We start from the raw sequence: 24,996 nt of genomic DNA on the forward strand, positions 1-24,996 counted from the left end.
ATTGGGTCAGTAGATATGGAGAGAGACAGAGTCAATTCACCATTTCAGTCACTGGCGTGTTAGTCCAAGCGAGAGTCGGCGATTATTAAGTGTGTTTCGTTATTCCTGTTCCCTACAGTGGCTTTTATCAGAAATAGGTTAACCGAGTGCCAACAATGTGATCGTGGGTTAGAAACAGCTTGCCTTTTGTAGCCCCTCAGGTATGGAAACCAACAGCAGCAATATTAGGAAAGGGTGATCTGCACACCTCAGTCACAGTAAGCCAAGTGCACGCACACCTATATCAGGATATGCTATAATATTCTAGATATGCTAGAATATGCTATACAAGCACTAACTCTAGCTTTATTCTACAACAGCTTTCTCTGAAATGCATGTCTTCTGACAGCACATGGTAAAATGGTGGAGCTCCATAATCGAGTTAGTATTCTCTTCTGCCCCCTGGTGGTGACAGGCTGCGTGTGCATGTGGCTGTGGCTGAGGCGTGGTCTCGAGCTGTCAACCGCTACAGAATAGTGGACTCAAACAGCCATGGACCAGGCTCACTGTTATTGGGATTCTGTGGCTGATACTGACATTAAAAGGTCATTTGTCATTCCTCAATGACAAAATCACCTAATGGAAAATTAGATTGTCCACAGCTTGTGTGAGTGCGGTCAGTGTGATTGTGATTGAGTTTGAACGAAAGGAAAACATGCATTACTATTTACACGTGTGTGCCTACGTCACAGACTGCAGAATGATCAATTAAACCAACTAATTGTATATTGATCATCTGATCATGCAGTGTCCCTGTACACTGTTTCATGTTGATCAATGAACTCATCTTTTAATTATCTTGGGGAATATGGTAAGCAGTCCTCCTCTGGTTCTAAAACAAATTCCACCTCCAACTGAGATAAAAAATAATTTCCTCTAAACTAGCAATTAATATAAATGTTGATGTGGATATGACACCTCTGAGTATGGTCTGATTCGGGGGAAGTGAGGGAGTGATCTAGGCAGAAATTAAGAGGAGGAACTAGGGACGGATGTTCGGTAAACTATCATCTGGCTCATTTGGACACATTAGCGCTATGGATTAGCATTTAGCCTCATTAGCTAAGATAAACGATGTGTTTGGCTGGGGCTGATTGTTCTGGGCCAAGGTGGACTTGGGTCTGTGTGTCGGTCCACTGGCGCAGGGCTGAGCAGCATGGCAAAGGCAGAGTCAGCTACATCACAAAACGTGTGTGTGTGTGCGCGTGTGTGTGTGTGTGTGTGTGTCTGTGTGTATGTGTGTGTGTGTGTGTGTGTGTGCGCGTGCGTGCGTGGGTGGGTGTGTGTGGCGCTGTGGGACAACACTGGGCTGTGAGCCGGTCTCTCTGACTGTTTGATCCGAGGGCCGCAGACATACAGGCCATTGAAGGGATGAAAAGTTCCATCGTCTGAGCCTTGGCCAAGTGAGAGATGAGAGAGCGAGCGAGAGAGCGAGAGAGACAGAAACTTTGAGAGTGTGATAGAGAAATGGAGAAAGACTCAGAGAGAGAGAGAGGGTAAGTAGAGAGAGAGAAAACAAGATGAATAGAATGTATATGGTGTGGCATTATTGGAGGAACCATCCTCATGTCTCTAAGTCGGTGGCCCACACTCCTGTATCCCAGGGTGCACCCGGGCCTTGTTTCTCCCCTACTCCTACTGTGAACTCTCTCCCTTCAAGTGGCAGGCACCGTTATCAGTGCCATAGGTCGCAACAGTCTGCCAGGAGTCCAAACAATAGACAAAGGCTTAGTGCTGTAGGGTAATATGTTTCTGTATCACTGCCTTCCAGTCTCTATATTTGTTCTACTCATCTAGAATGATGTTAGAGTAGTCTATGGACCATAACGGCTCTGGCTTTACCATTCTCTATAGCACCCCCTACTGGAAGACTGTGAACAACCAAACCCCTTTTATCTTCAGGCTAGAGGTCTCTCCACAGGGACCACGGGAGAAACAGAACCATGGGTAAGCAGAGGGGGTACAGGAGTAGATCTACCCAGGGAGGCAGAGACCGGAGACGGGCTTGCAGTAACAGACAAAGGCTCATGTTTAGGGGGTGGAGATGGAGCTTGACGGAAGGGTACGAGAATGGGGTTGCCGAGGTCATGGTGGGGTTGCCATGGGTTACCTAGGTTGACAGTCAGCTTGACCCTGCCACCGTCCAACTCTAGCCGCAGGGTGTCAGCGGACTCTTTGGAGGTGGTGGCCACGAGGAGACCGAATGCCCGTTGGGACATGAACCGCAGCGCCACGTCCTCTGCCTCGGTGTGCATGGTCCCCGGGATGATGATCTTCAGGTACATGCTGCCGTCGTAGCTCAGCACCGTTGCCTCTGTACGAGGGGTGGAGGTAATGGGGGGGGGGGGGGGGGGGGATGCAGAGGCAGACGCACGTTCAGATACAGACAGACACACACACACACATACATTAACAGGGGAACAGAGATCAGACATACATTATTAGATGAACCAACAGACACTGACACCCAGCACGGGAAAGGACATCCAAGTTTAGCAAAGCGTCTTTTCTTTGAAGAGAAACTAGAGGAACCAGGTCTAACACAAACAATAGAAGAGATATTGTAGATGCCTTGACGTCATCCTAGGCCCGTTCAGAGAAACAATGCATGCACCCCCTGCAGCTGACTAGATCACTTCTGAAAGAGTTGCCTAAGGAGGGCTGTGTATATGGGTCAACACATGTTGCCATGGGCTCAGCTGATTCACCATGGCTGGTTACTTGCCTTCTATTTTAGATGCATATGGTTGGAAGCACAAACCAAATACTGTATGCTGCTACTGGTTAGGCCACTGAAATCCACTTGAACAGATAGCATATTGCTTTTTGGAAAACAACTACTTGCTGTTAAATGAAGAGGTTTAGGAAGGTTAGTTTCCAATCTCACTGGATTATTGAAGACAAAGTCCCACACTACTCATACACAAATATTGAGTTAAGACACTGTGGTCAAACTTGTGACAGCCAAGCATTACTCTCTTTCACGGCCTTGCAGTATTTGATAGCCACACTAGATGGCAGGGAAGCAGCACGAGAAACACAGCCGGCCCATTTGAGAAACAGAAACATTAAACATTAGACCAAGTCCCACAGTACTCATACACAACTATTGTGTTAGGCCACTCTGGTCAGAGCGTTGGGTCAGTAAACGACAGGTCACTGGTTCAAATCCTCGAGCCGAATAGGTGGAAAAAAATCTGCCGACGTGCCCTTGAGCAAGGCACTTAAACCTAATTGCTCTGGATAAGAATGACTAAAATGTGTCACGTAAAATGCCAGACGTGTGACAACGAAGCATAACTCTCTTTCACACCCTTGCAGTATTACATTGCCACACTAGATGGCAAGGATGCGCTACAAAAACACAGATGGCCTCATTTAAGAAACAGAAACATTACACTAAACTGCCCTTCACTTCCTAAACTGTCCATTACACGTAGATCCTTCACTTCCTAAACTGTCCATTACACGTAGATCCTTCACTTCCTAAACTGTCCATTACACGTAGATCCTTCACTTCCTAAACTGTCCATTACACATAGATCATTCACTTCCTAAACTGTCCATTACACATAGATCATTCACTTCCTAAACTGTCCATTACACATAGATCCTTCACTTCCTAAACTGTCCATTACACATAGATCATTCACTTCCTAAACTGTCCATTACACATAGATCATTCACTTCCTAAACTGTCCATTACACGTAGATCCTTCACTTCCTAAACTGTCCATTACACGTAGATCCTTCACTTCCTAAACTGTCCATTACACGTAGATCCTTCACTTCCTAAACTGTCCATTACACGTAGATCCTTCACTTCCTAAACTGTCCATTACACATAGATCATTCACTTCCTAAACTGTCCATTACACGTAGATCCTTCACTTCCTAAACTGTCCATTACACGTAGATCCTTCACTTCCTAAACTGTCCCATTACACGTAGATCCTTCATTTCCTAAACTGTCCCATTACACTTAAATCCTTCACTTCCGAAACTGTCCCATTACACTTAAATCCTTCACTTCCTAAACTGTCCATGACACATAAATCCTTCACTTCCTCCACTGCCTTGATTTCAATCCCAATGTTCTATTGTGCCATTACCTTTGGCAGGCCTACAACACAACATCCCTATACTGTGCATTCATTTCACCTCAAAGGTTCCTTTGGTGCTATTACACAACAAACAGCCTACAGCGAATTAGAACGGATCAGACATGCGTAGCCGCTAGCAGGTTGCACCACCCCCAAACAGACAGACAGAGAGAGAGAGCAGCCTTGCACCACCTGGATGTGTGACAAGCCCAGATGGTGACAGTAAGCATCGTCGCTCAACCGAGCTCCCCAAACCTCGCCCAACCTCCCAGCAGTTCAGTCAGCTAGCTTCCCAAAAGCCACCCATCCTCGAGTGCATTGCTCCTTCAAATGTCCTTTTACCACACTGCAGCTGGTTGAGGCTTCAGAGCAGCACAGGATGAAGTCCATGTACTCGTACTATCTAAAGTCTGTTATGATTAGGTTTAACTCGCTGGCTATAATAACACTTGTGAGCATAAAACCAAACCTGACTTAATCTCACCAGCCTGCTACCCAAATGTCCTCATCCTGTTTGACCACCACTTGTTTCCCACTCCTCCACTCCTCCAGTCTCCCTGTTTCTCCTCACCGAGTTCACAGTTGCTGCCCAGGTAGCCGGTGCCGGTGCAGTCGCAGATGTAGCGGTTCCATCCCTCTTTACACAGGCCTCCGTTCCCACAGGGGGTGCTGCTGCACCTCTTCTGAAGCTCGCGGGTGCAGAAGCTGCTGACGCCCGGGGAGCTCTGGATCTCGGCCAGGCGGCGCACGTCGCGGCTCTTGCCGTCGATGAAGAGGTCGCGGACGCAGCCCACGTAGCCGTAGTTGAGCAAGGCGGTCCAGACCTCAGGGGGCAGCACCAGGTCAGAGCGGGTCTCGGGGAGACCCCCCAGGAACATGTCGCTGTCCAGGTCCAGGATCTCACTGCCCTCGTTGGAGTTGAAGGGGATGCTGCGGCTGTTCACCGAGATGGAGCCTGGGAGTGGAGGCGGAGAGAGGAGGGTTATACACACGTCATGTCACGTGAGTACCAGTTCTCAATTGAATGCCACCGAGGAAACAGAAAGGTGCCGTACTGTATTTTTTCCGCAAACATCCTTTCTGAAATGGAAAGTAATCCAAGAAGTAATCATAAAGTTTTTCAAAATGAATCGGTAATCCGACTACAATATTTTTGCTGGTAACGCAACCGATTACAGTTTTTTGTTGTAATCAGATTCCATGCAACTGACTACATGTAATCAGTTCCTCCCCCTCCCTGACTGTGTACTGCATGTGTGTGTCACAGGAGGCTGCTGAGGGGAGGATGGCTCATAATAATGGCTGGAATGGAGTGAATGGCATGGCATCAAACACCTCTAAACCATGTGTTTAATGTGTTCAATACCATTCCATTAATTCCATTCCAAACATTACTATGAGCCCGTCCGCCCCTATTACGGCACCACCGGGCACCTGTGGTATGTGTGAATGTAATTGAAGCATTAGGCGAGATAATGTGTTTTAGTAAGTGTGTTTACATGTTGGTACTCTTGTGTTTGCGGGCAAGTGTGATTGAGCGCATGGGATTGTGTGTGCGTGTGCGTGTGTGTGTGTGTGTGTGTGTGTGCGTCTGTGGTTGAGTGGATGTTGAATGAAAGTGCTTTTGTATGGTCTTGTGTGTTTGTGTTGTGGCTATAATCGGTTGAGTTGAGGGGGAACAACCCAGCAAAATGCAGCATAGACGAGAGTGGATGAGACCCAGGTTCTTCTCGTGGCGCCCGGCTATGATTTACGACTCACTCTTAATTGTCTATTAAAACGCAATTACAGGAGGGGCAGGAGTGTGCTCAGAGAGACTCCCTATAGTAGCGCAACACACGCATGTGCGCATGCAAACGCGCACACACACACACACACACAAAACCATAAGTGCCTACGTGAAAGCATGCATGCATCATGCAGACCCCTCAGGGGACGGTATGAGAAGAAATGGGTATGACAGGACAGAGAGAGGCGGGAGGAGGGGGTGGAGAGGTGTGTAGGAGAAGGCTTTTAGGCAGGGCTGAAGGACAGGAAGATCATCATTAGAAAAGGTAGATGAAGGAAAATGAATATTCAAAGCCTGTACACGTGTACTCCAAAGAAATAAAGTACTTCAGAAGCACAGGAGGCTGGTGCCACCTTAATTGGGAAGGACGGGCTCCCCTATAATGGCTGGAACAGAATGAATGGAATGGCATCAAAAATGTCAAACATGGTTTCTATGTGTTTGACACCATTCCATTCCAGCCAGTCGTTCTCCCCTCAGCACCTTCCGTGTAGAATATACACAGCTCTCTATATATGCAATAGTCTACAAGTGTGTACATTAGACTTCTTCAGAACCATAACATTAGGTAGGTATTGTCACACTGCTTCATGTTCATATGTTCACCTTTCCTCCCTTCCCTCTGGAAGTCCACATGGCACCACTCCCCGTCGTTCACCTTCTTATTACTGGTCTTCAGCTTGATACTCCCCGACCCCATGTCCATGAGTAGGTATAGGAACCCGTCCAGCAGCTCCATAGCAAAATAGTCTGACTTCATGTCTCGACCCGGCTTCTGCTCTTTAGGACCCTGGGGGCGCCCGTGGCTGAACAGCAGCAGGCCGCTGGGTTCTGTGGTGCGGAAGTCGAAGGAGATGGAGCCTGTTTTCTTGGTGTTCCACTTGGGCAGGGCGATGAAGGACTCGGGGGACTCAAAGGTGACGGGGTCCAGGGCGGCCACGTCCTCACAGCGGAAGACGAGGTCTCCGTTCAGGCTGATCTTCGGGTCCCGCTCGATGGCCAGCCGGGAGAGTTCTAGCTTGAAGTCGTTATTCTTGTACACCACCTACAGGGAAAGGGGGAAGGCGATAGAGGCATTTGGATTTTAGTACGGTCAGCTAATGTTTAGGTTCATGTTCACATTCTGTGGGCCGTGTTGGCAATCATAGACACTTAAAAAAAAATAAAGGAGAGTCACACACTCTAGGAGCTCAGGTGCAGAACTATTTATGTCCAACGTTTCGACAGACAAGCTGTCTTCATCAGGGTATAAGCTAATGAGCTAATGTCTAAGTCAATGTTTAGGTTAATGTTCACATTCTATAGGCTGTTTTAACAATCATAGACACCACTTGAGTTTGGGAAAGAGAAATGATGCATGCAAAGGCTAGCTGTCTACTTTGTATATTGATAGGTTTGGACATAGACAAATGCGTCAGGCACTTTGAATGTGAATAAAATGAATATATACGACAAGCTGCTCCTTTGAATACCGATGCCGTGGAGCCTTCTTTGGATTTCTCTGAAACACAATGTGTTCCGTTTACACTTCCTTGCTATTCAAAACTCCCTTCACATTGAATTTAGCGTCTCAATATCCAATTATGCTACAGAGTGACTATAATTTTCAAATGACTAACCGTGGACTTTAGAAGAAGCGCAGCGTTTGTTTGTGTGAGTGTGGGATTCACAGTTTAGTAAACTCAATTATTCACAACGACACTCTGGGTGATATCAAGGCGCAGGATGAAGGGAAGAAAGAAGGGAATAATGTAGTAGACTCCTACAGACTAATACAAATGTTCCTGTCAGACTTAAAGCTAAAAAAAAAAAAAATGTCTGCACTCTTGTATGCGCATTCATAATATATATATATATATATATATATATATATATATATATAAATATATATATATATATACATATTCGGTGCTAAAAACTCTGGATAGTTAACAGGTTTTAAGCTGTCTTTTCCTGCAGCTTTATCTGACAGGTCCATACACTACCATGACGGCTGTCATCGGAGGAATGGTGTTAGCCGCCCTGGAAAGGTGGCACACTGTGAAACCACCGAAGTGTGTGAGAACGCCACTTTTAGACGGAGGGTGAGAACACAGAAGCAAAGTTGGTTCTTTGCCCGGCGAGCACACGCACTCACAAACAGAAGTGTGCAGATATGCAGGGACGCAGACACCAGCCCTGAAAGTAGTTATTTTAGGGTAGATTGCCATTCCCAGCACATCCCGTTTCATTTTTTCCTCTCAAGTTAGTGCCGAGGTACTGCAAAGCCCGCAACAAAAATGGACCAGCTGAAATCTCACGGTTTACTGAAATGGCTTTAAACATGAGAACTGGGGAATGCCTCAACTCACTTCTCTCATTTCAACATTTAATACAAGCGGTTTTGCAAAAGATGCAAACTTCTCTGCTTCCTCTTTCCTCCATAGCTCCACTTGTAACGCTGCCATATTTTCCTATTTTCCATCGTGACTGCAGGCTTGGCTAACTCATTGAGCGTTTCAACGAGCCTGGCAGGGTTTTCACTTCCGGGATTATTCTATTGATTGCATTGCACCAGACATAGCTTAAGCAAACCCAGCCAAAGTATTTGATAAACAAACAAATACTACTTGAACACAGGTCTGAACTCTGGTAGCTAAACTCCTGAGGTGCAGCAACAGCTTCTGCTCTGTGGACCTCCCAATCTCGTCATTAGAGACGGATTAGCGGCGCTAATAAGCCGTGCTAACTCTTCTTTGGCAGTCGACAAACCAGCCACAGTGAGTGGACTCAACTCATGGTGTTAGATGGAGAGTGAGGGAGGGGGGGGTGAGAAAGAGAGAGGGAGAGGAGAAAGTGGGTGAGGAGGAGGACAAGATGCTGCAGTCCCTCACAAAAGGAATGGGTTAATTGCTGGTATTGTGATATCTGCGATGCCAGAGGGAAGTCCTTCGACCTCATGGCTTGGTTTTTTGCTCTGACATGCACTGTCAACTGTGGGACCTTTATATAGACAGGTGTGTGTCTTTCTAAATCATGTCCAATCAATTGAATTTACCACAGCTGGACTACAATCAAGTAGAAACAGCTCAAGGATGATCGATCCTGGAGGAACAGGATGCACCTGAGCTCAATTTCAAGTCTCATAGCAAAGGGTCTAAATACTTAAGTAAATAAGGTATTTCTGTTTTTTTTTAAATGTTTAATTTATAAAACACATTTTTTCATTGTCATTATGGGGTATTGTGTGTAGACTGATGAGGCTTTTTTAAAATCCATTTTTGAAGAAGGCTGTAACGTAGCAAATTTTTTTTTGAAAAAGTCAAGGGGTCTGAATACTTTCCGAATGCGCTGTATGTTGACAACATTACAGGACAGTAAGTACATGAGCGGCAGTCAAACTTTAGGTGAACTTCAGAGAGTTTAAAGGTAAGACAGCCTCCTGTATTCGTCTAAACATTATCGCTAAGTCCCTGTAATAAGACAAGCAGTTCTGTCACTATTCTGATGTTACTTAACAACTTTTGCCAAAAGGCACAGGGACATTTTCTGGAGGAATAACTTTGGAGGCGCGACCCCGTCAAAATGTCTGTCTGAACCGATGTGTATCGGCGTGTATCGGCTTATGCTTTTCACTGTTCTCACGGCTAGCACGAGCGCTGTGCCATTCGTCTCCTTCAGGGGGACTGGATTGATTTGTTTTGTCATTGAGAAACTCGGACAGCCTAAGCAGCGCTGCAATCCAGCGAGCAGCCAGGCTGGCCCAGACATAATCACTTTCACTGTGTGTGTGTGTGTGTGTGTGTGTGTGTGTGTGTGTGTGTGTGTGTGTGTGTGTGAGAGAGAGAGCAAATGGAGGTTGTTGTTGGCCATAATTGTATATAATTCTCTTGTGGGTTTGTTTGTTGGGGGGTTGTTGCAGGTGTGAATGTTACTTTCTTCAGGAAAACAGACCTGTTTCAGAGGGGCATCGTTTTTAAAAGGAATAATTATTTTGTTGACACTATTTGTAATTGACATACAGGTGCAATACTTCAACAGTATTCAACAGCTACTTCATCTACTGTTTTCACTTCTCAGGTCAGGAGGAGAACAGAGAGCAAGAGCAGCAAACAAAACAGACTTGTAAACACCAATTCCTGCAAATGTTTCTCTGTTACTCACAAGCCAACTCACACAAACAGACCCAAATACTCGCCACGCAAGCTTAGAGGCACACACCCATGCATGAACACACACACACTCACACACACAATCAATCATCACACACACCTGACTAATTTCCCATTGTGGAAAAGATGTGAATTGGGTAGGCTGCACGCTGAGGTGCCTGAGTAAAATGTGTCAAATGAGGGCGGGCGAGAGAAGAGAGTTCGGGAGATCCTATCATCCAACCAAGGTGAGGCTCACATGGAGCTGCAGAGAGATATAGTGGGAATGGGGAGGTGGGGAGAGAGGGAGGGAGGAGGGGGGGGGGGGGGTGAATTCTGCTAGTTTGGGAATCAGTCGAAGAAATCCATTTTTAATTTGGATGTCAAAGCTGGTGTCCCAGCAACACTGGCATAGACTTAATTACACAAATGCCTGGAGAAAGAGAGAGAGGGAAGAGAGAGGGTTGGGAGGGTGTGAAAGAGGGTGATAACAAGGTGACATGTAGAAGCAGATGGTAATATTGGGGGGGAAAGAGTGAACAACATGTGCCCATAAAAGACTTGCCCAGTGAAATAAAGGTGTAACTTCACAGCGTAATCTAGGAACAATAAAACAACTAAGTGTATCTCTAAAAGACTCGAGATCCTCTGTGGCTCCCACTCTCCTTTTTCTGTCTTTTGACTCACTCCATCCCCACTCTCTGCTCCCATTCAATGGATTTCTCGCTCCTGGAGGCTCCTGGCCAGGCGTATCAAAGGCGTTTCAAGCTCCACTGGGAGCTTGAAATCACGGCCACAGCCCTGACACAAGACTCTGAAATCTGCCCACGCTACTGACCAAGAGGATGAAACAGTCCCCAAGAGTCTGCTTTTCATCAATAATCCAACTTTCAAATACCACTAGAGACAATGTGCCTGGATACTGCTCTTGTGTTTTTTTTTTTTTGTTCTTGTGTTTCCAGCACATTACTCAAACACTTGGAAGGATTGTGTTGTACATAGGCAGCATTTCTTATGGAACTAAACAGCTCTTTCCCGTACAGTGCAGTCAGCCCCTCTCTTTGCCTGACCTAAAAAGAGATGGAACATTCAACATTGTCACCATCACAATCTGGATTCACCAGCGGTGTTCTCTGTCTCTCTGTCTCTCTGTCTCTCTCTGTCTGTCTCTCTCTCTCTCTCTCTCTCTCTCTCTCTCTCTCTCTCTCTCTCTCTCTCTCTCTCTCTCTCTCTCTCTCTCTCTCTCTCTCTCTCTCTCTCTCACTCTCTCACACTCTGTGTTTGTTATAACAATGTGCAAATAGGTAAATAAACATAGATTAGGATCCCCATTAGCTGTTGCAACAGCTACTCTTCGTGTGGTCCACATAAAACATGACATAATACAGAACATTAATATACAAGAACAGCTCAAGGACAGAACTCAATACATGTTTTATAAAGGCACAATCTACACACAATACCCCATAATGACAAAGCGAAAACAGGTTTTCAGAAAAGTTAGCAAATTTATTAAAAATAAAAAACAGAAATACCTTATTTATTTTAGTATTCTGACCCTTTGCTATGAGACTCGAAATTAAGCTCAGGTGCATCCTGTTTCCATTGATCATCCTTGAGATGTTTCTACAACTTGATTGGAGTCCACCTGTGGTAAATTCAATTGATTGGACATGATTTGGAAAGACACACACCTGTCTATATAAAGGTCCCACAGTTGACAGTGCATGTCAGAGCAAAAACCAAGCCATGAGGTCGAAGGAATTGTCCGTAGAGCTGCGGGACAGGATTGTGTCGAGGCTCAGATCTGGAGAAGGGTACCAAAACATTTCTGCAGCATTGAAGGTCCCCAAGAACACAGTGGCCTCCATCAATCTTAAATGGAAGAAGCTTGGGACCACCAAGACTCTTCCTAGACCTAGCCGCCCGGCCAAACTGAACAATCGGGGGAGAAGGCCCTTGGTCAGGGAGGTGACCAAGAGTTCCTCTGTTGAGATGGGATAACCTTCCAGAAGGACAGCTGTCTCTGCAGCACTCCACCAATCAGGTCTTTATGGTAGAGTGGCCAGATGGAAGCCACTCCTCATTAAAAGGCACATGACAGCCTGCTTGGAGTTTGCAAAAAGGCCCACAAAGAATCTCAGACCATAAGAAACAAGATTCTCTGGTCTGATGAAACCAAGATTGAACTTTTTGGCCTGAATGCCAAAAATCATGTTTGGAGGAAACCTGGCACCATCCCTACAATGAAGCAGGGTGGTGGCAGCATCATGCTGTCAGGATGTTTTTCAGCGGCAGAGATATCATTGATGAAAACCTGTTGCAGAGTGCTCAGGACCGCAGACTGGGGCAAAGGTTGACCTTCCAACAGGACAACGACACTAAGCACACAGCCAACACAATGCAAGAGTGGCCGGCTCTGCCTACGGCGGCCTCTCTCAATAGCAAGGCTATGCTCACTGAGTCTCCCTCTCTCTCTCTTTCCCTTAACCCACTCTTCACTTGCTCTTCTCTCTCTAATGTCTGCCCCCCCCCATTCTCTTCTACACAGTCTTCTCACTCTTACTTGTCACCCTCTCTTCCCATTTTCACAGCTGATTATATATTGTATATACTTATATATTGCAGACACTTGCAGGCTTCATTCTTTCTTGACTGGACATCTGTCTTCTCTAGTCCTTTCGCTGTGTCTGCTCCCCCTTCCCCATCTGCTCATACAGTGTCACCCTTTCTCTTGCTCTTAGTCTTCCTTCCTCCCTTAATACTTTGACAATTACTGGCGGATTTCACTTATCCAAGTCATGTCAACCTCTTCCTCTTCCTCTTCCTCCTCCCCTCCCTCCTTCTCGCCCTCTGTTTCTCTCTCTCTCTCTGTTTGGGAATTGATTGTATCATCGTCTTCATCAGTGACGTTTTCCGGGCATAAGCAACTTTGGAAGGTGAGTCGGGGTCTAAACTTACTGTTAGTTAGGATAGTAGAATACACAACGTGCAATTCTAAATTGGGTAGTGCATCATCAGTGGCAAGGCACGTGCCCAGGGGCCCTGACCTCTAGGGGGCCCCAATTGATTTTGTTAGTCACTCTCACACATACAGTATCATATGAACATGGCATAAGCCATGGCAAAATATGTAGAATTGCAGGATCTTTGCTTTAAAACTGCACATGTTTCTCTCAACCCCATGGCAAATGTGTAGAATTGCAGAAAATGTGCTTTAAAAAGGCAGTTCTCTCTCTTCCACATGTCACAATGAGTAAAATGTGAAATGTGTTTTAAAACCCATGGGAAAATGTGTAGAATTGCAGAACATTTGCTTTACAAATAAAATGTTCTTCACGTCGTCAAGAGGGGAGCCAATATTTTTTGGGGTCTGCGATGTGGGGTGGGGGGCCCACAACCAAATCTCGCTTAGGGCCCCCAAAAAGCTAGAAACGGCCCTGATCCTCATCTTCAGGAGACAGACTAGAAATGCCTTGGGAGGATGAGTCCAAGAGGGAATTTTTCTTACAGCAACCAAAATAATGAAAACGTAATTGTAAGAGCATAATTAAGTTAGAGATGTGATTACTATATGATTCATTAAAACCGATGAAAAAGTAATCACTTATTCAAATCAGAGAACCTTTATGAGGAAATGAATTGGAGCCTTATTCCCAGTCCTTCCTATATAAGCCATTAGGCATACCAGAGTATAATGTTTGAAATGGAGTGGTCCTTTTCTCATCTTGTTAAGTTGTGGCTTGGAGCCTTATTGGTGAGAAAAACTATTTCATACCAACTATGGTGACTTATCATTTTACATCCTCTTAGAGTTAGAATAATCATTTAGTGTCTCTGAGAGAATATCCAGCCTGTTCATAGGGAATGTATGATGCCTCTACACGCCTGTCTGACACCTCCTACTCTCTCTCACACACACACACACACACACACACACACACTGGTTCACACGCAGAGAAATGACATCTGTGTAGACTGTTTGTGTACGCGAGCAAGTATGAGTGTCTGAGTGTGTGTGTGTGTGTGTGTGTGTGTGTGTGTGTGTGTGTGTGTGTGTGCGTGTGTGTGTGTGTGTGCATCATAGGCAGCCGGTGGTTACCTTACTGGTGACGGAAGGACTATTATGAGCCGTCCTCCCTTCAGCAGACTCCTGGGGCGTGTGTGTGTGTGTGTGATTCCCCCCGTGATGCCAGTACTGAACCAGAGACACTCACATCTTTAAGGCAGCCCATGAAGTTGTTGCTGACGGGTGATCCGGGCAGGTCTGCAGTATTGGGACTCCCCCCAATGTAGAAGAAGTCATCTGAGCCCAACATGGTATAGTCCTCCTGGGTATAACCAGTAGTGGTCAGAATACCATCCACTGATATAGTCACCTGGTACGGGCACGGCCCAACAGAGACAGGTAGGTAGAGAGGGATAGACAGATGGAGCGAGACAACAACAACAAAAAAGAGAGAGAAAGAGTAGAGGAGTGGAGGAGGGGAAAGGAAAGGAAGAAGTTGGATTAAACACTGGCGGTAGGCGGGGCTGTCCCCTACGGTGTGGCGTTACTCGTTAACGATTGGTCGTGTGGGCGCAGCTCAGAGGGGAGTCGCTCACGAGTGCAGTTGCTAGGGTTAACCACTGGGACGATGCTGTTTTCACTCTCTAATAAGGTCTCAAGGGTAAGACTACTTCGTGGAAGTATGAATTGCATATTATTTGACCACTTAACAAACTAGACAACTGACAATATGACCTTGCAGAGTCAAACAACTGACAAACCTCAATGCTTGACTATTCAGTCTGTGTTCCAGTCGAACAGAACCTCAATCAAGAGAGTCGGGGGATGAAAATAACTTTATTTTAATATTTAAATACCAAAAGTCGTGTTTTTTGTGCGAGGTTACGGGAGCGAGCGGCATCTTTGATCACTGACGGAGCGGAAACTGACAGACGGAATCAAATGTACACCGCCAGGAGTCTGATGGAGGGGAGATAGCACCAACTGAGAAAAAAGCCTTTGTTTTCCTTTCATGGAATGTAAAAGGCATCAACCGTCTGTTTTTAAAGGCTTCCTCAAGCCCTCTGGAGGAAGATTGTCAGCTTTTGCCAGAAAGGTGCCAGGCGCAAAGACATATTCATTCCCTCTCTCTACAGAATGTTAAGTCCTGGGTCTATTCATTAGTATTGCAGAGACACTAGAGTATACTTCAGTGCAGAGTCACCGAGTTGACCTTAATTTGATTATAGCAGAGTTGAGATGAGAGGGGGACTCTTTATCATGTAATACCAGGCCTCTGACTTACTCAGGGTGGGAAAGAAAATCAGATATGAAATCTGTCCAATTGAAGTTCCTATGCAGTGCGAATATATAAAAAAAGAACCAATTTGTCTTGTAACGGACTTATACACGGAGTATACTACCATACCTGTTCAAAGGGACTTCAGTCTTTTGTCTTTCCCATTCACCCTCTGAACGGCACACATACACAATCCATGTCTCAATTGTCTCAAGGCTTAAAAATCCCTCTTTAACCGGTCTTCTCCCCTCCATCGACACTGAAGTGGATTTAACAAGTGGCATCAGTAAGGGATCATAGTTTTCACTTGGGTTCACCTGGCCAGTCTGTCATTTTTGCTAATGTTTTGTGTACCAGGGGTATATTAGATGTGCTCTTTATAATTGAGTTTTAATCTAACCAGGGAGTAATGTTGACGATCAAAGTCTTCTCTGATCATTTCCGTTTTGTGATCAGAGAACATTGTGACAGTGTTTGCCCGTGGATTGTATGGAAACAGAGCAGTGTCTTGCCAAGTGACTTCATTTGGATTGGATTTTACAGTCCAACACCAATTTATATTGTAATTATACTAATAGTCCTGGCTAGGGTCGCTACGATCCTCTCCAATCTTTAATATGACATCTGTTGGCCCACACACTGTACCACACACAAATCAACAACCATGCTCTGGGTTACTGTGAATAACATTACATTCCACAGTGCAAATAGTTCATATTCGCTATATGGGTAGTGTGGGCCTTACTATTATCCAATCTAGTGATATTTGGGCTGTTTGGAGGGGGTAGAAAACAGGCAATTATTTTCTCTTAATACTGTACCTGTATTTTGATTATCTATTGAAATCTGTTCTGTTGATAGTTACAAACGTCCTCCATTTTCTACCAACTCACAGTACATTGTGTTCTGTAGAACATTGTTGGTCAAAAGATTTCTTCAGCATTGATTCATTCACCTGTCAAATACTTGAAACTGCTTCGTATACATGAATCAACCTTGGCAACTGACGATTGACTGCTTTATAATAAAAAGATTCCCTAATCACAGTCAACAACAGACTAGTTGAGTACCAAACTGTGAATACCAACAAAGCTAAAACTCTATGAACATTCATTCTAATTTCAGCAAGACCTCATAAAAGACCTATACAAATATGCCTGAGTCAAAAGTGAAAACAGTGCCGTAACCATGGTACCTTGGTCTTTTGAGGTCCTGAAAACAACCCTGACAACAACTGCACTCCAAAGGTCTCGTCCCCAGCTAAGCACTCTGCTATTCCTTTTTTTGTGTGTGTGTGTGACTGTTTTCGTTTTTTGACGTACTTCCCTCAAAACAGGGCAACCCATTTTTATGTCTGCTGTCACTACTTGAGGAAAATAGATAGAGGCCAGTTTAGGTTGTGCTTATAGGAGACGTGGAAGAGGTGGTGGTGGAGGCGGAGGTGGGCACATCCCTGGTCATCCTGGGGGGGGGGGCAGGGCTGTCGATATGTTTGCCTGAGGGCCACTTCTCTGGAGGCGGAGGGGTCCTGTGGGGGGTGGGGGGAGAGACCGAAGGGGGAGGGAGGAAGGTCAACGTTACCGCATCTAGCGACTATAAGTCTTTCGAGAAGCAGCCACGGCTGGCCCAAGTGACTCCAAGTACAAGTGATCGCAACACACGCTAATCAGAAACCGGGGATCCATTGCTTTGTGGTTCTCGATCCACTCACTCATAACACAACCTCTTCTTGGCGGCTAGAGTCCATCAAATCGGGGGCAATCCACGGAACTCTACTTGAACCCCTTTCCGTGACAGAATAAGAAACCAACTGCAGCAGTTAAGTCACAGTTGGCAGTGGGCCTTGTGTGTTTAGCTGTGTGGTGGTTAGCGGTGCAGCGCTACGCTAGCCTGGCACTGGGTCCAGTAGTTAACATCATTAGCGGGCCATTAATGGAGGGAGTGTCAGCCAGCTGCCAGCCACCTGTGAGGATTCCCGCTGAAAGAGGGGAAATGGGAGATTAGCACTGTTTTTTGGGGGCCACATCCCTCTCTCTCTCTCTCTCTCTCTCTCTTTCTCTCCCTACCTCCCTCCGTTCTGCCTGCCCTTGAGTATTTCCGAGCCTCTCAGATCCCCCATTGACACACATCAATGCAAGAAATAGTAACAATAAGTAGTTTCACTGTAGTCTCCATTCAACTAAGTGTCACCATCCTGGCAATTTACCTACACTTATTATGCTGGTAATTGTTCAAATTTGGTTATCTCCATTTGTCCAGGCGAAAGAGAATGATTTGAATCACGTGATCTGGCTTTTGCCAAAGTCTGAACAATATTACGCTTTCCATGGAATTAAATAATCAAATGTCCAATGACCAAAACTAGCACCATGGCTAATAATCAGATATTACGTCTAGGGAATGTCTAGAGGGTATTGGGAGTGCTACGCTACAGCACTCTAGTAGGTATGGCCTCAGTCTTCAGCCCCACTGAATAGTATTGTCTGGAATGATGTTGCTGGTGGTTGCGTCATCTTCCACTGGCCGTCATCCTTCACTAGCCTGAGACTAAATGGAGATGATAACATCACAGCTCGCCGCTGGTTCAAAGTCCCTAGTTACCTCAGATGCCCATGAACCAGACAGTAGGCTGAGGAAACTGGAGAAACCACAGCCCCGCAATGTCTGCCTAAACTGTATAACACATTTGACTTCAAGCTTTTTGGTTTTATTTGATCAATAATCCAACTTTCAAATACTATTGCTCTTGTTTTTTTTTGTTCTTGTATTTCCAACACATTACTCAAACACTTGGAAGGATTGTGTTGTAAGAAATGCTGCCTATGGAACTAAACAGCTCTTTCCCGTACAGTGCAGTCAGCCCCTCTCTTTGCCTGACCTAAAAAGAGATGGAACATTCAACATTGTCACCATCACAATCTGGAATCACCACTGGTTCTCTCTCTCTCTGACCCTCTCTCTCACTATCCCAATCTCTGTCTCATTCTCTCTCTCTGACCCTCTCTCTCTCTCACTATCTCAATCTCTGTCTCCTTCTCTCTCTCACTATCTCAATCTCTGTCTCCTTCTCTCTCTCTGACCCTCTCTTTTACTATCTCAATCTCTAACTCCTTCTCTCTCACTATCTCAATCTCTGTCTCCTTCTCTCTCTCTGACCCTCTCTCACTCTCAATCTATGCCTCCTTCTCTCTCTCTGACCCTCTCTCTCACTATCTCAATCTCTGTCTCCTTCTCTCTCTCTGACCCTCTCTTTTACTATCTCAATCTCTAACTCCTTCTCTCTCACTATCTCAATCTCTGTCTCCTTCTCTCTCTCTGACCCTCTCTCTCACTATCTCAATCTCTAACTCCTTCTCTCTCACTATCTTAATCTCTGACCCTCTGACTCCTTCTCTCTCACTATCCTAATTCCTGTCTCCTTCTCTCTCTCTGACTCCTCTCTCACTATCTCAATATCTGACTCCTCTCTATCTCTCTCTCTCTGACTCCTATCTCTCACTCCTTATCTCTCTGACTATCTCAACCTCTGACTCCTTCTCTCTCTGACTCTCTCTCTCACTATTTCAATCTCTGACCCACTGACTCCCTCTCTCTCTCTGACCCTCTGACTCCCTCTCTCTCTCTGACCCTCTGACCCCTTCTCTCTCTGACCCTCTGACCCCTTCTCTCTCTGACCCTCTCTCTCACTATCCCTCTCTCTGACCTTCTCTCTCACTATCTCTCTCTCTGACCCTCTGACTCCTTCTCTCTCACTATCTCAATCTCTGACCCTCTGACTCCTTCTCTCTCACTATCCTAATTCCTGTCTCCTTCTCTCTCTCTGACTCCTCTCTCACTATCTCAATATCTGACTCCTCTCTATCTCTCTCTCTCTATCTCTCTCTGACTCCTCTCTCACTCCTTCTCTCTCTCTCTCTCTCTCTCAATCTCTGACTCTCTCTCTCACTATTTCAATCTCTGACCCTCTGACTCTTCTCTCTCTGACCCACTGACTCCTTCTCTCTCTGACCCTCTGACTCTTCTCTCTCTGACCCACTGTCTCCTTATCTCTCTGACCCTCTGACTCCCTCTATCTCTGACCCTCTGACTCCTCTCTACCTCTCTCTCTCTCTCTCTCTGACTCCTCTCTCTCACTCCTTCTCTCTCTCTCTCTCTCTCAATCTCTGACTCCTTCTCTCTCTGACTCTCTCTCTCACTATTTCAATCTCTGACCCTCTGACTCCTTCTCTCGCTGACCCACTGACTCCTTCTCTCTCTGACCCTCTGACTCCCTCTCTCTCTCTCTCTGACCCACTGACTCGTTCTCTCTCTGACCCACTGACTCCTTCGCTCTCTCTCTCTCTGACCCACTAACTCCTTCTCTCTCTCTCTCTGACCCACTGACTCCTTCTCTCTCTGACCCACTGACTCCTTCTCTCTCTCTCTGACCCACTGACTCCTTCTCTCTCTGACCCACTGACTCCTTCTCTCTCTGACCCACTGACTCCTTCTCTCTCTCTCTCTGACCCACTGACTCCTTCTCTCTCTCTCTCGCTGACCCACTGACTCCTTCTCTCTCTCTCTCTGACCCACTGACTCCTTCTCTCTCTCTCTCTGACCCACTGACTCCTTCTCTCTCTCTCTCTCTCTCTCTCTCTCTCTCTCTGACCCACTGACTCCTTCTCTCTCTCTCTCTGACCCACTGACTCCTTCTCTCTCTCTCTCTCTGACCCACTGACTCCTTCTCTCTCTCTCTCTCTCTGACCCACTGACTCCTTCTCTCTCTCTCTGACCCACTGACTCCTCTCTCTGACCCTCTGACCCCTTCTCTCTCTCTCTCTGACCCACTAACTCCTCTCTCTCTCTCTGACCCACTGACTCCTTCTCTCTCTCTCTCTCTGACCCACTGACTCCTCTCTCTGACCCACTGACCCCTTCTCTCTCTCTCTGACCCTCTCTCTCTCTCTCTGACCCACTGACTCCTTCTCTCTCTGACCCTCTGACCCCTTCTCTCTCTCTCTGACCCTCTCTCTCTCTCTCTCCTTCTCTCTGACTCTCTCTCTCTCTCTCTCTGAATCTCTCAACACACACATGCCTCACATGAAAACACACATGCAAACACGATTTCAATCTTTGAAAGGGTAGACTGTGAGCTGACTACCAATAATGAAAGTCATCATAGGAGTCTTTGTTGTACTTCATGTAAAATCTTGTTTCGGATGAATCATATTTAAGTTTTAAACAAGAATAAAACAAGCCCATTAGACGAATGGCGCCGCCAGTCAATGTCAGCTCAACTTCTGAAAGTGCTGCCAAACGTACAATTAGGGTGGCTAACACTCCACTTTACCTTGAACAAGGCCCAAGGCTTTTGTGCTGATGGCAGCATTACATGGTAAAGCTTCTTTATACTGTATATCACGGGTGAACTGAATAATGTCTTAATGGCTGCAACACCTTATGGGCTTCAAGCCTTAATATTGGAGGCTTAGGGACATGCTTTAGAGGTAACACCTGGCACGGCACGAGACAGGTTGTCAGGATGTTTCAAGGCAACAGTGACGACAAGTTAAACACAACCAAGATTACACTGGGATGAAATCAATGGGCTCAGGACGAGAGAAACGTAGGAGCTTTCTGACGGGTTTTATTGTCTCTTTCTCTACCGCTTTCCTCTCTGTCAACTTGAAAGGATTGGATCCAGATTCTAGCCAATGACAATCCATTATACTTTAGGTAGACAGTCAGTGAACCAATCCAGCTTCTTTTAAAAAGGAACATTCTGTCATCTGTGAGTACATACTGTATGTTCCAGCTTCCCTAATGCTGGAACATAGAAAGTGTCCATTGAGGACAAAGCAGAACCAGTGAAGCCATTTTCACAGAGCTGCACCCATCAGCTGGAATCCGTTGCTCTTCTACCAATGAATTTTGTAAAAGCAGAAAATGCACTTTGTGCATTCTTAAAATGGGCGGAATGGAGTGGGTCGCTATAGGGTAATCGAGTAAGGAAATATACTCTGATCCTCCCACCCACATAGGTACTGCGTTTAGTTGACGGCGTACTTGCTTTTACACAGGACGTTTCCTTCTAAAAGCAATGCTATTGCGTCTTTTGCGATTGTACATCTAAATTAGACTAGCCAAAGTGAATTATACACCCTCTTGGAGTGGTGCAATGTTCCGTGTAAGTTATCTTAAACTGTGTTAACTTCTATGTTGACTGATTATAGAGCAGAAGACATTGGAAATGGATCCAGGAGTTATCATGAAAGGGAGTATCCTGAGCTTTGTGACGAAGGGGAAATTGCCTGCTTTCAGCCAGCGCATTTATTTACCTAACAATGTCAAAGAAATGAAACTGGTTGGCTTGCAGAAAAAGGACTGAAGGACTCTGGGTAAGCAGGTATAAACAGGACACATCCACAACTATGCGGTTACTGCATGGAGCATGATATGAGACAGTGGTTGGCAACCTTCATTTCAACCTTTGTTTCCACCTTCGTTTCAACCTTTGTTTCAACATGCCCTTAACTATTCAACTGCCATTGCCGTCAAATTTGACGATCAGCGCAATATGTGTGTGTGTGCGTGCTGGGCTGGGACAAATGCCTTTCCACCCTGGAAGCTCGACAAGACAGATAAATATGTCATCCAGCTATGAATTTGTGATTTGATCCTGGGTTGCAGAGGATGCGGCAAAATGTCACCCGCTGTTGGTAACAGCTTCCATCTTGTTGTCACTGGACCAAAAGTAACACGCATGGAGAGAAATGGATCACCTTGTCAAGCCTCGATATAATTACATCATACTGTATGTACTGGAACCAGGGTCATTTCTGTGCCTCTTTTATTTACGTTATAAAAAACATGCTTTGACAGCGCATTCCTTCTCATGCCAAACTAAACTGTGCCCCTCGGAACCGGATATCCTATATTTAGCCTCCGCAATAACACTATAGTTAACGCCACAACCCGCCGTTCCATTGAATCCGACAATAGACTTATCGCTGTGTAATTGATTCCCATTACACAATTTCAATTCCCCTTGTAAAACAAGGCACGCGGCTCCAGCTTCGCAAGCATCTAGCCTGAGAATCAAAAGGAAAGAGGGAGACTGAAATCCTAGCTCTGTTGATACACAGGGTCTTTTGATCGGGGCATTGACGCGCTGACTTGTGTGGCATTCCAAACGGGCATGGAAATGGCCTAGTGAGGTCATCGTTCGGTTGACAAAGTGCTGTCCGATCCATTTGTTAGCGCCGTTTCAAACCCGGCAATTAGCGCCATGTGCGGCTGTTTTACGTGACATTTATTCCAAGAAAGCAATATCTTACTGTACATTATATCACATTGAGAGTCCAAAAAACATCCTTATATTTTATGAAACTATGGTATAATCAGTTTTGTCATATATTGTAGCCCAGCAATAAAGTCATTTAGTGAGAGTAGGAAGCTACATAGAGGTAGATGATTACATTAATCTTAGTCCACTATCTAGCTGAGAATTGGGTACAAACCCCTTTCTGGCAAGCATGCACACACAAACAGACAGAGAGACAGAGAAAGAGAGAGACAGAGAGACAGAGAAAGAGAGAGAGAAAGCTCCTATTCCTAACCCTCATTACAGGACACAGCCAACTCAAATCCCTCCAAAGCACTGGAGCTAGGAGGGTGTGATCTCTGCTGTGTGGTGTGTGTGTCCCTCTCATCCCTGCTAAAGCTCTGATAGGAGCTGTTTACACTCATAGGGCCAGAGCAGGGATTGGCTCTGCCACAAGGTCACAACGTGACCTGCTATTGGTAAACCGTACAGTCTCATTCAAACCCTCATCCTGTTGCCAAGTGAAGAGACAAAGGAAAAGGCATACTGCCTAACACCTCATTTATTTTTCATTAACCCCATTCTCTGGCGATAGACGGCGTGGCTGTATGGAAAAAGCACCCATTGATTTGGACCAGATGGGTCAGTGAACCACATGCCGTGAGTTACTGGACTAGTAAACCAAGAGGTAACTCGACACTGCAGATCTCTAGCTTAGTCTATTCCAACTTCGGGATATTACATTTACAGCCCTGTTGTTTGGCTGGCTATGGGAGACCTCTGGAGTGCAGTTCAGCGTTGTGCTCTAATAGCGCGGCCTGTGGTGTGCTTGGCTGAGCGTGTCACTGGCTCATTGACCGTGCTGGGCTCTGTGACACCGAAACCACCGCCAGAGAGTTCTCCTTCTACTGGATACCCTCTCATCATGACAGCATCAGGGGCCTGCCTGGACAAGGAGCTATAACATACACAAACACATTATTGCAAACACACAATTGTGTGCAAGCACACACCCACCCACCCACACACACACACACACACACACACACACACACACACACACACACACACACACACACACACACACACACACACGGTGTCAGAGAGAAGACCAGGTGAAGCACCCTAAGTGGCTCCTCTACTGCCTACATTGATTTCCTATGGTCTGGCATAGCGCTGGCTTCTGAACGTAACACTAGTCTAGAACAAATCCTGGAAATTCAAGAGGGGGACTGCATACGTGCATAGGAAAGTGCATCGAAGTGAAGCCATGCAGGCTCTCTTGGATAGTGGGACTGGGCGGCTGTACCAAAGCATTCTTGGCCCGACAGCTTAGCCTCTGTATTCCCGGTATGGAAGGTGTCAGAACCATAGAGTGCACAAGCTAAATGTTCCTGTAAACACATGCACACCCAATATCAAATGGATATAGAGCTCTATGAGCCACCCATGTTTAAAGTAAGTAATCATGTGACTTTATTTTCTCAGAGGCAGCGGGGAGTTGTTTTGTTCACCTTTACTTTCACCTTAGTGCTCTGACGCCTAACTTTTTCTGAAGTCACTACTGGTGCTTGTCTGCTACACACTGTTTGGTGGTGGGGCAACACAAGTTTCTAACCACTTCAGGTAGCTAACCACTTTTAACAGTTCCTTCACTGAGGGCAACATTGTAAATGTGTTTTTGGTTTAGCATGCAGACAAGTTGACAATCTTACCTTGACAGTAAATCCCTTACCTGATGGAAGTGCAGGTCTTTTAGCAAATCATTTCTTACTACTTACCTTCAGAAGAGTTTTTAACTGTTTGAGGAGGCAAACATCATAAAGTCCACATTTACAATTTTTCAAGCAAAGTTAGTTATCAGCGTTGAATGCACATTTCACATACAGCACAGTATTAGTCAAATGCAGGGCAAATGAAATGCTTCTCAAATACATCATCCAAAGAAAAGGTTTTTCATTGGTCTGTGAACGCACACGACAGCTACACGTTCCATGAACGCCCCGTTTGACCCCTCGCCCTTAGCCGGCTCGAAGGAGGGTGGGCAGTCTGAGCAGAGAGAGGGGGTCTATTCAGCAAGTGATCCCCTTACAGGTGACTGGCAGCTGGACTGGACAACTAGCAGTGACTGAACTCAGTGAGAAAGATCCGAATCCTGAAGTCTTCAGCCATCAACATGAAGCCTTTAGGTCCGAGGGCTCATCCAACTGATGCCTTCAATTACTCTATGAACCCTGGGTTAGTGAGAGGAGGGATGGGGGCCGGTGGACGTGAAGGGAGCGCACGGGGGCAGAGGAGAGGCAGGGGGAACTATTTTGAGACCATTCCTGAGTCTCAGTAAAGG

The 24,996-nt window shown here is 45.8% G+C and overlaps 1 protein-coding gene across 13 annotated transcripts in view; it reads right to left on the minus strand.

Annotated features, from left to right (window-relative positions):
- The window catches only part of nrxn2b (neurexin 2b), a 1,005,166-nt gene that overhangs the window by 531,145 nt on the left and 449,025 nt on the right, over positions 1–24,996 (minus strand). For all 13 annotated transcript variants that reach the window (XM_090183934.1, XM_036987703.2, XM_036987702.2 and 10 more), the window contains 4 exons: positions 14,279–14,440; positions 6,538–6,976; positions 4,714–5,097; positions 2,150–2,353 (listed from right to left, as the gene is read on the minus strand). In XM_090183934.1, the coding sequence (XP_090040060.1) occupies positions 2,150–2,353; positions 4,714–5,097; positions 6,538–6,976; positions 14,279–14,440 (1,189 nt within the window). The remainder of the gene's footprint in view (positions 1–2,149; positions 2,354–4,713; positions 5,098–6,537; positions 6,977–14,278; positions 14,441–24,996) is intronic.

This window comes from Oncorhynchus mykiss, chromosome 9 (genome assembly GCF_057628025.1).
Source record: "Oncorhynchus mykiss isolate SJ-2025 chromosome 9, ASM5762802v1, whole genome shotgun sequence".
NCBI classification, from domain to species: domain Eukaryota; kingdom Metazoa; phylum Chordata; class Actinopteri; order Salmoniformes; family Salmonidae; genus Oncorhynchus; species Oncorhynchus mykiss.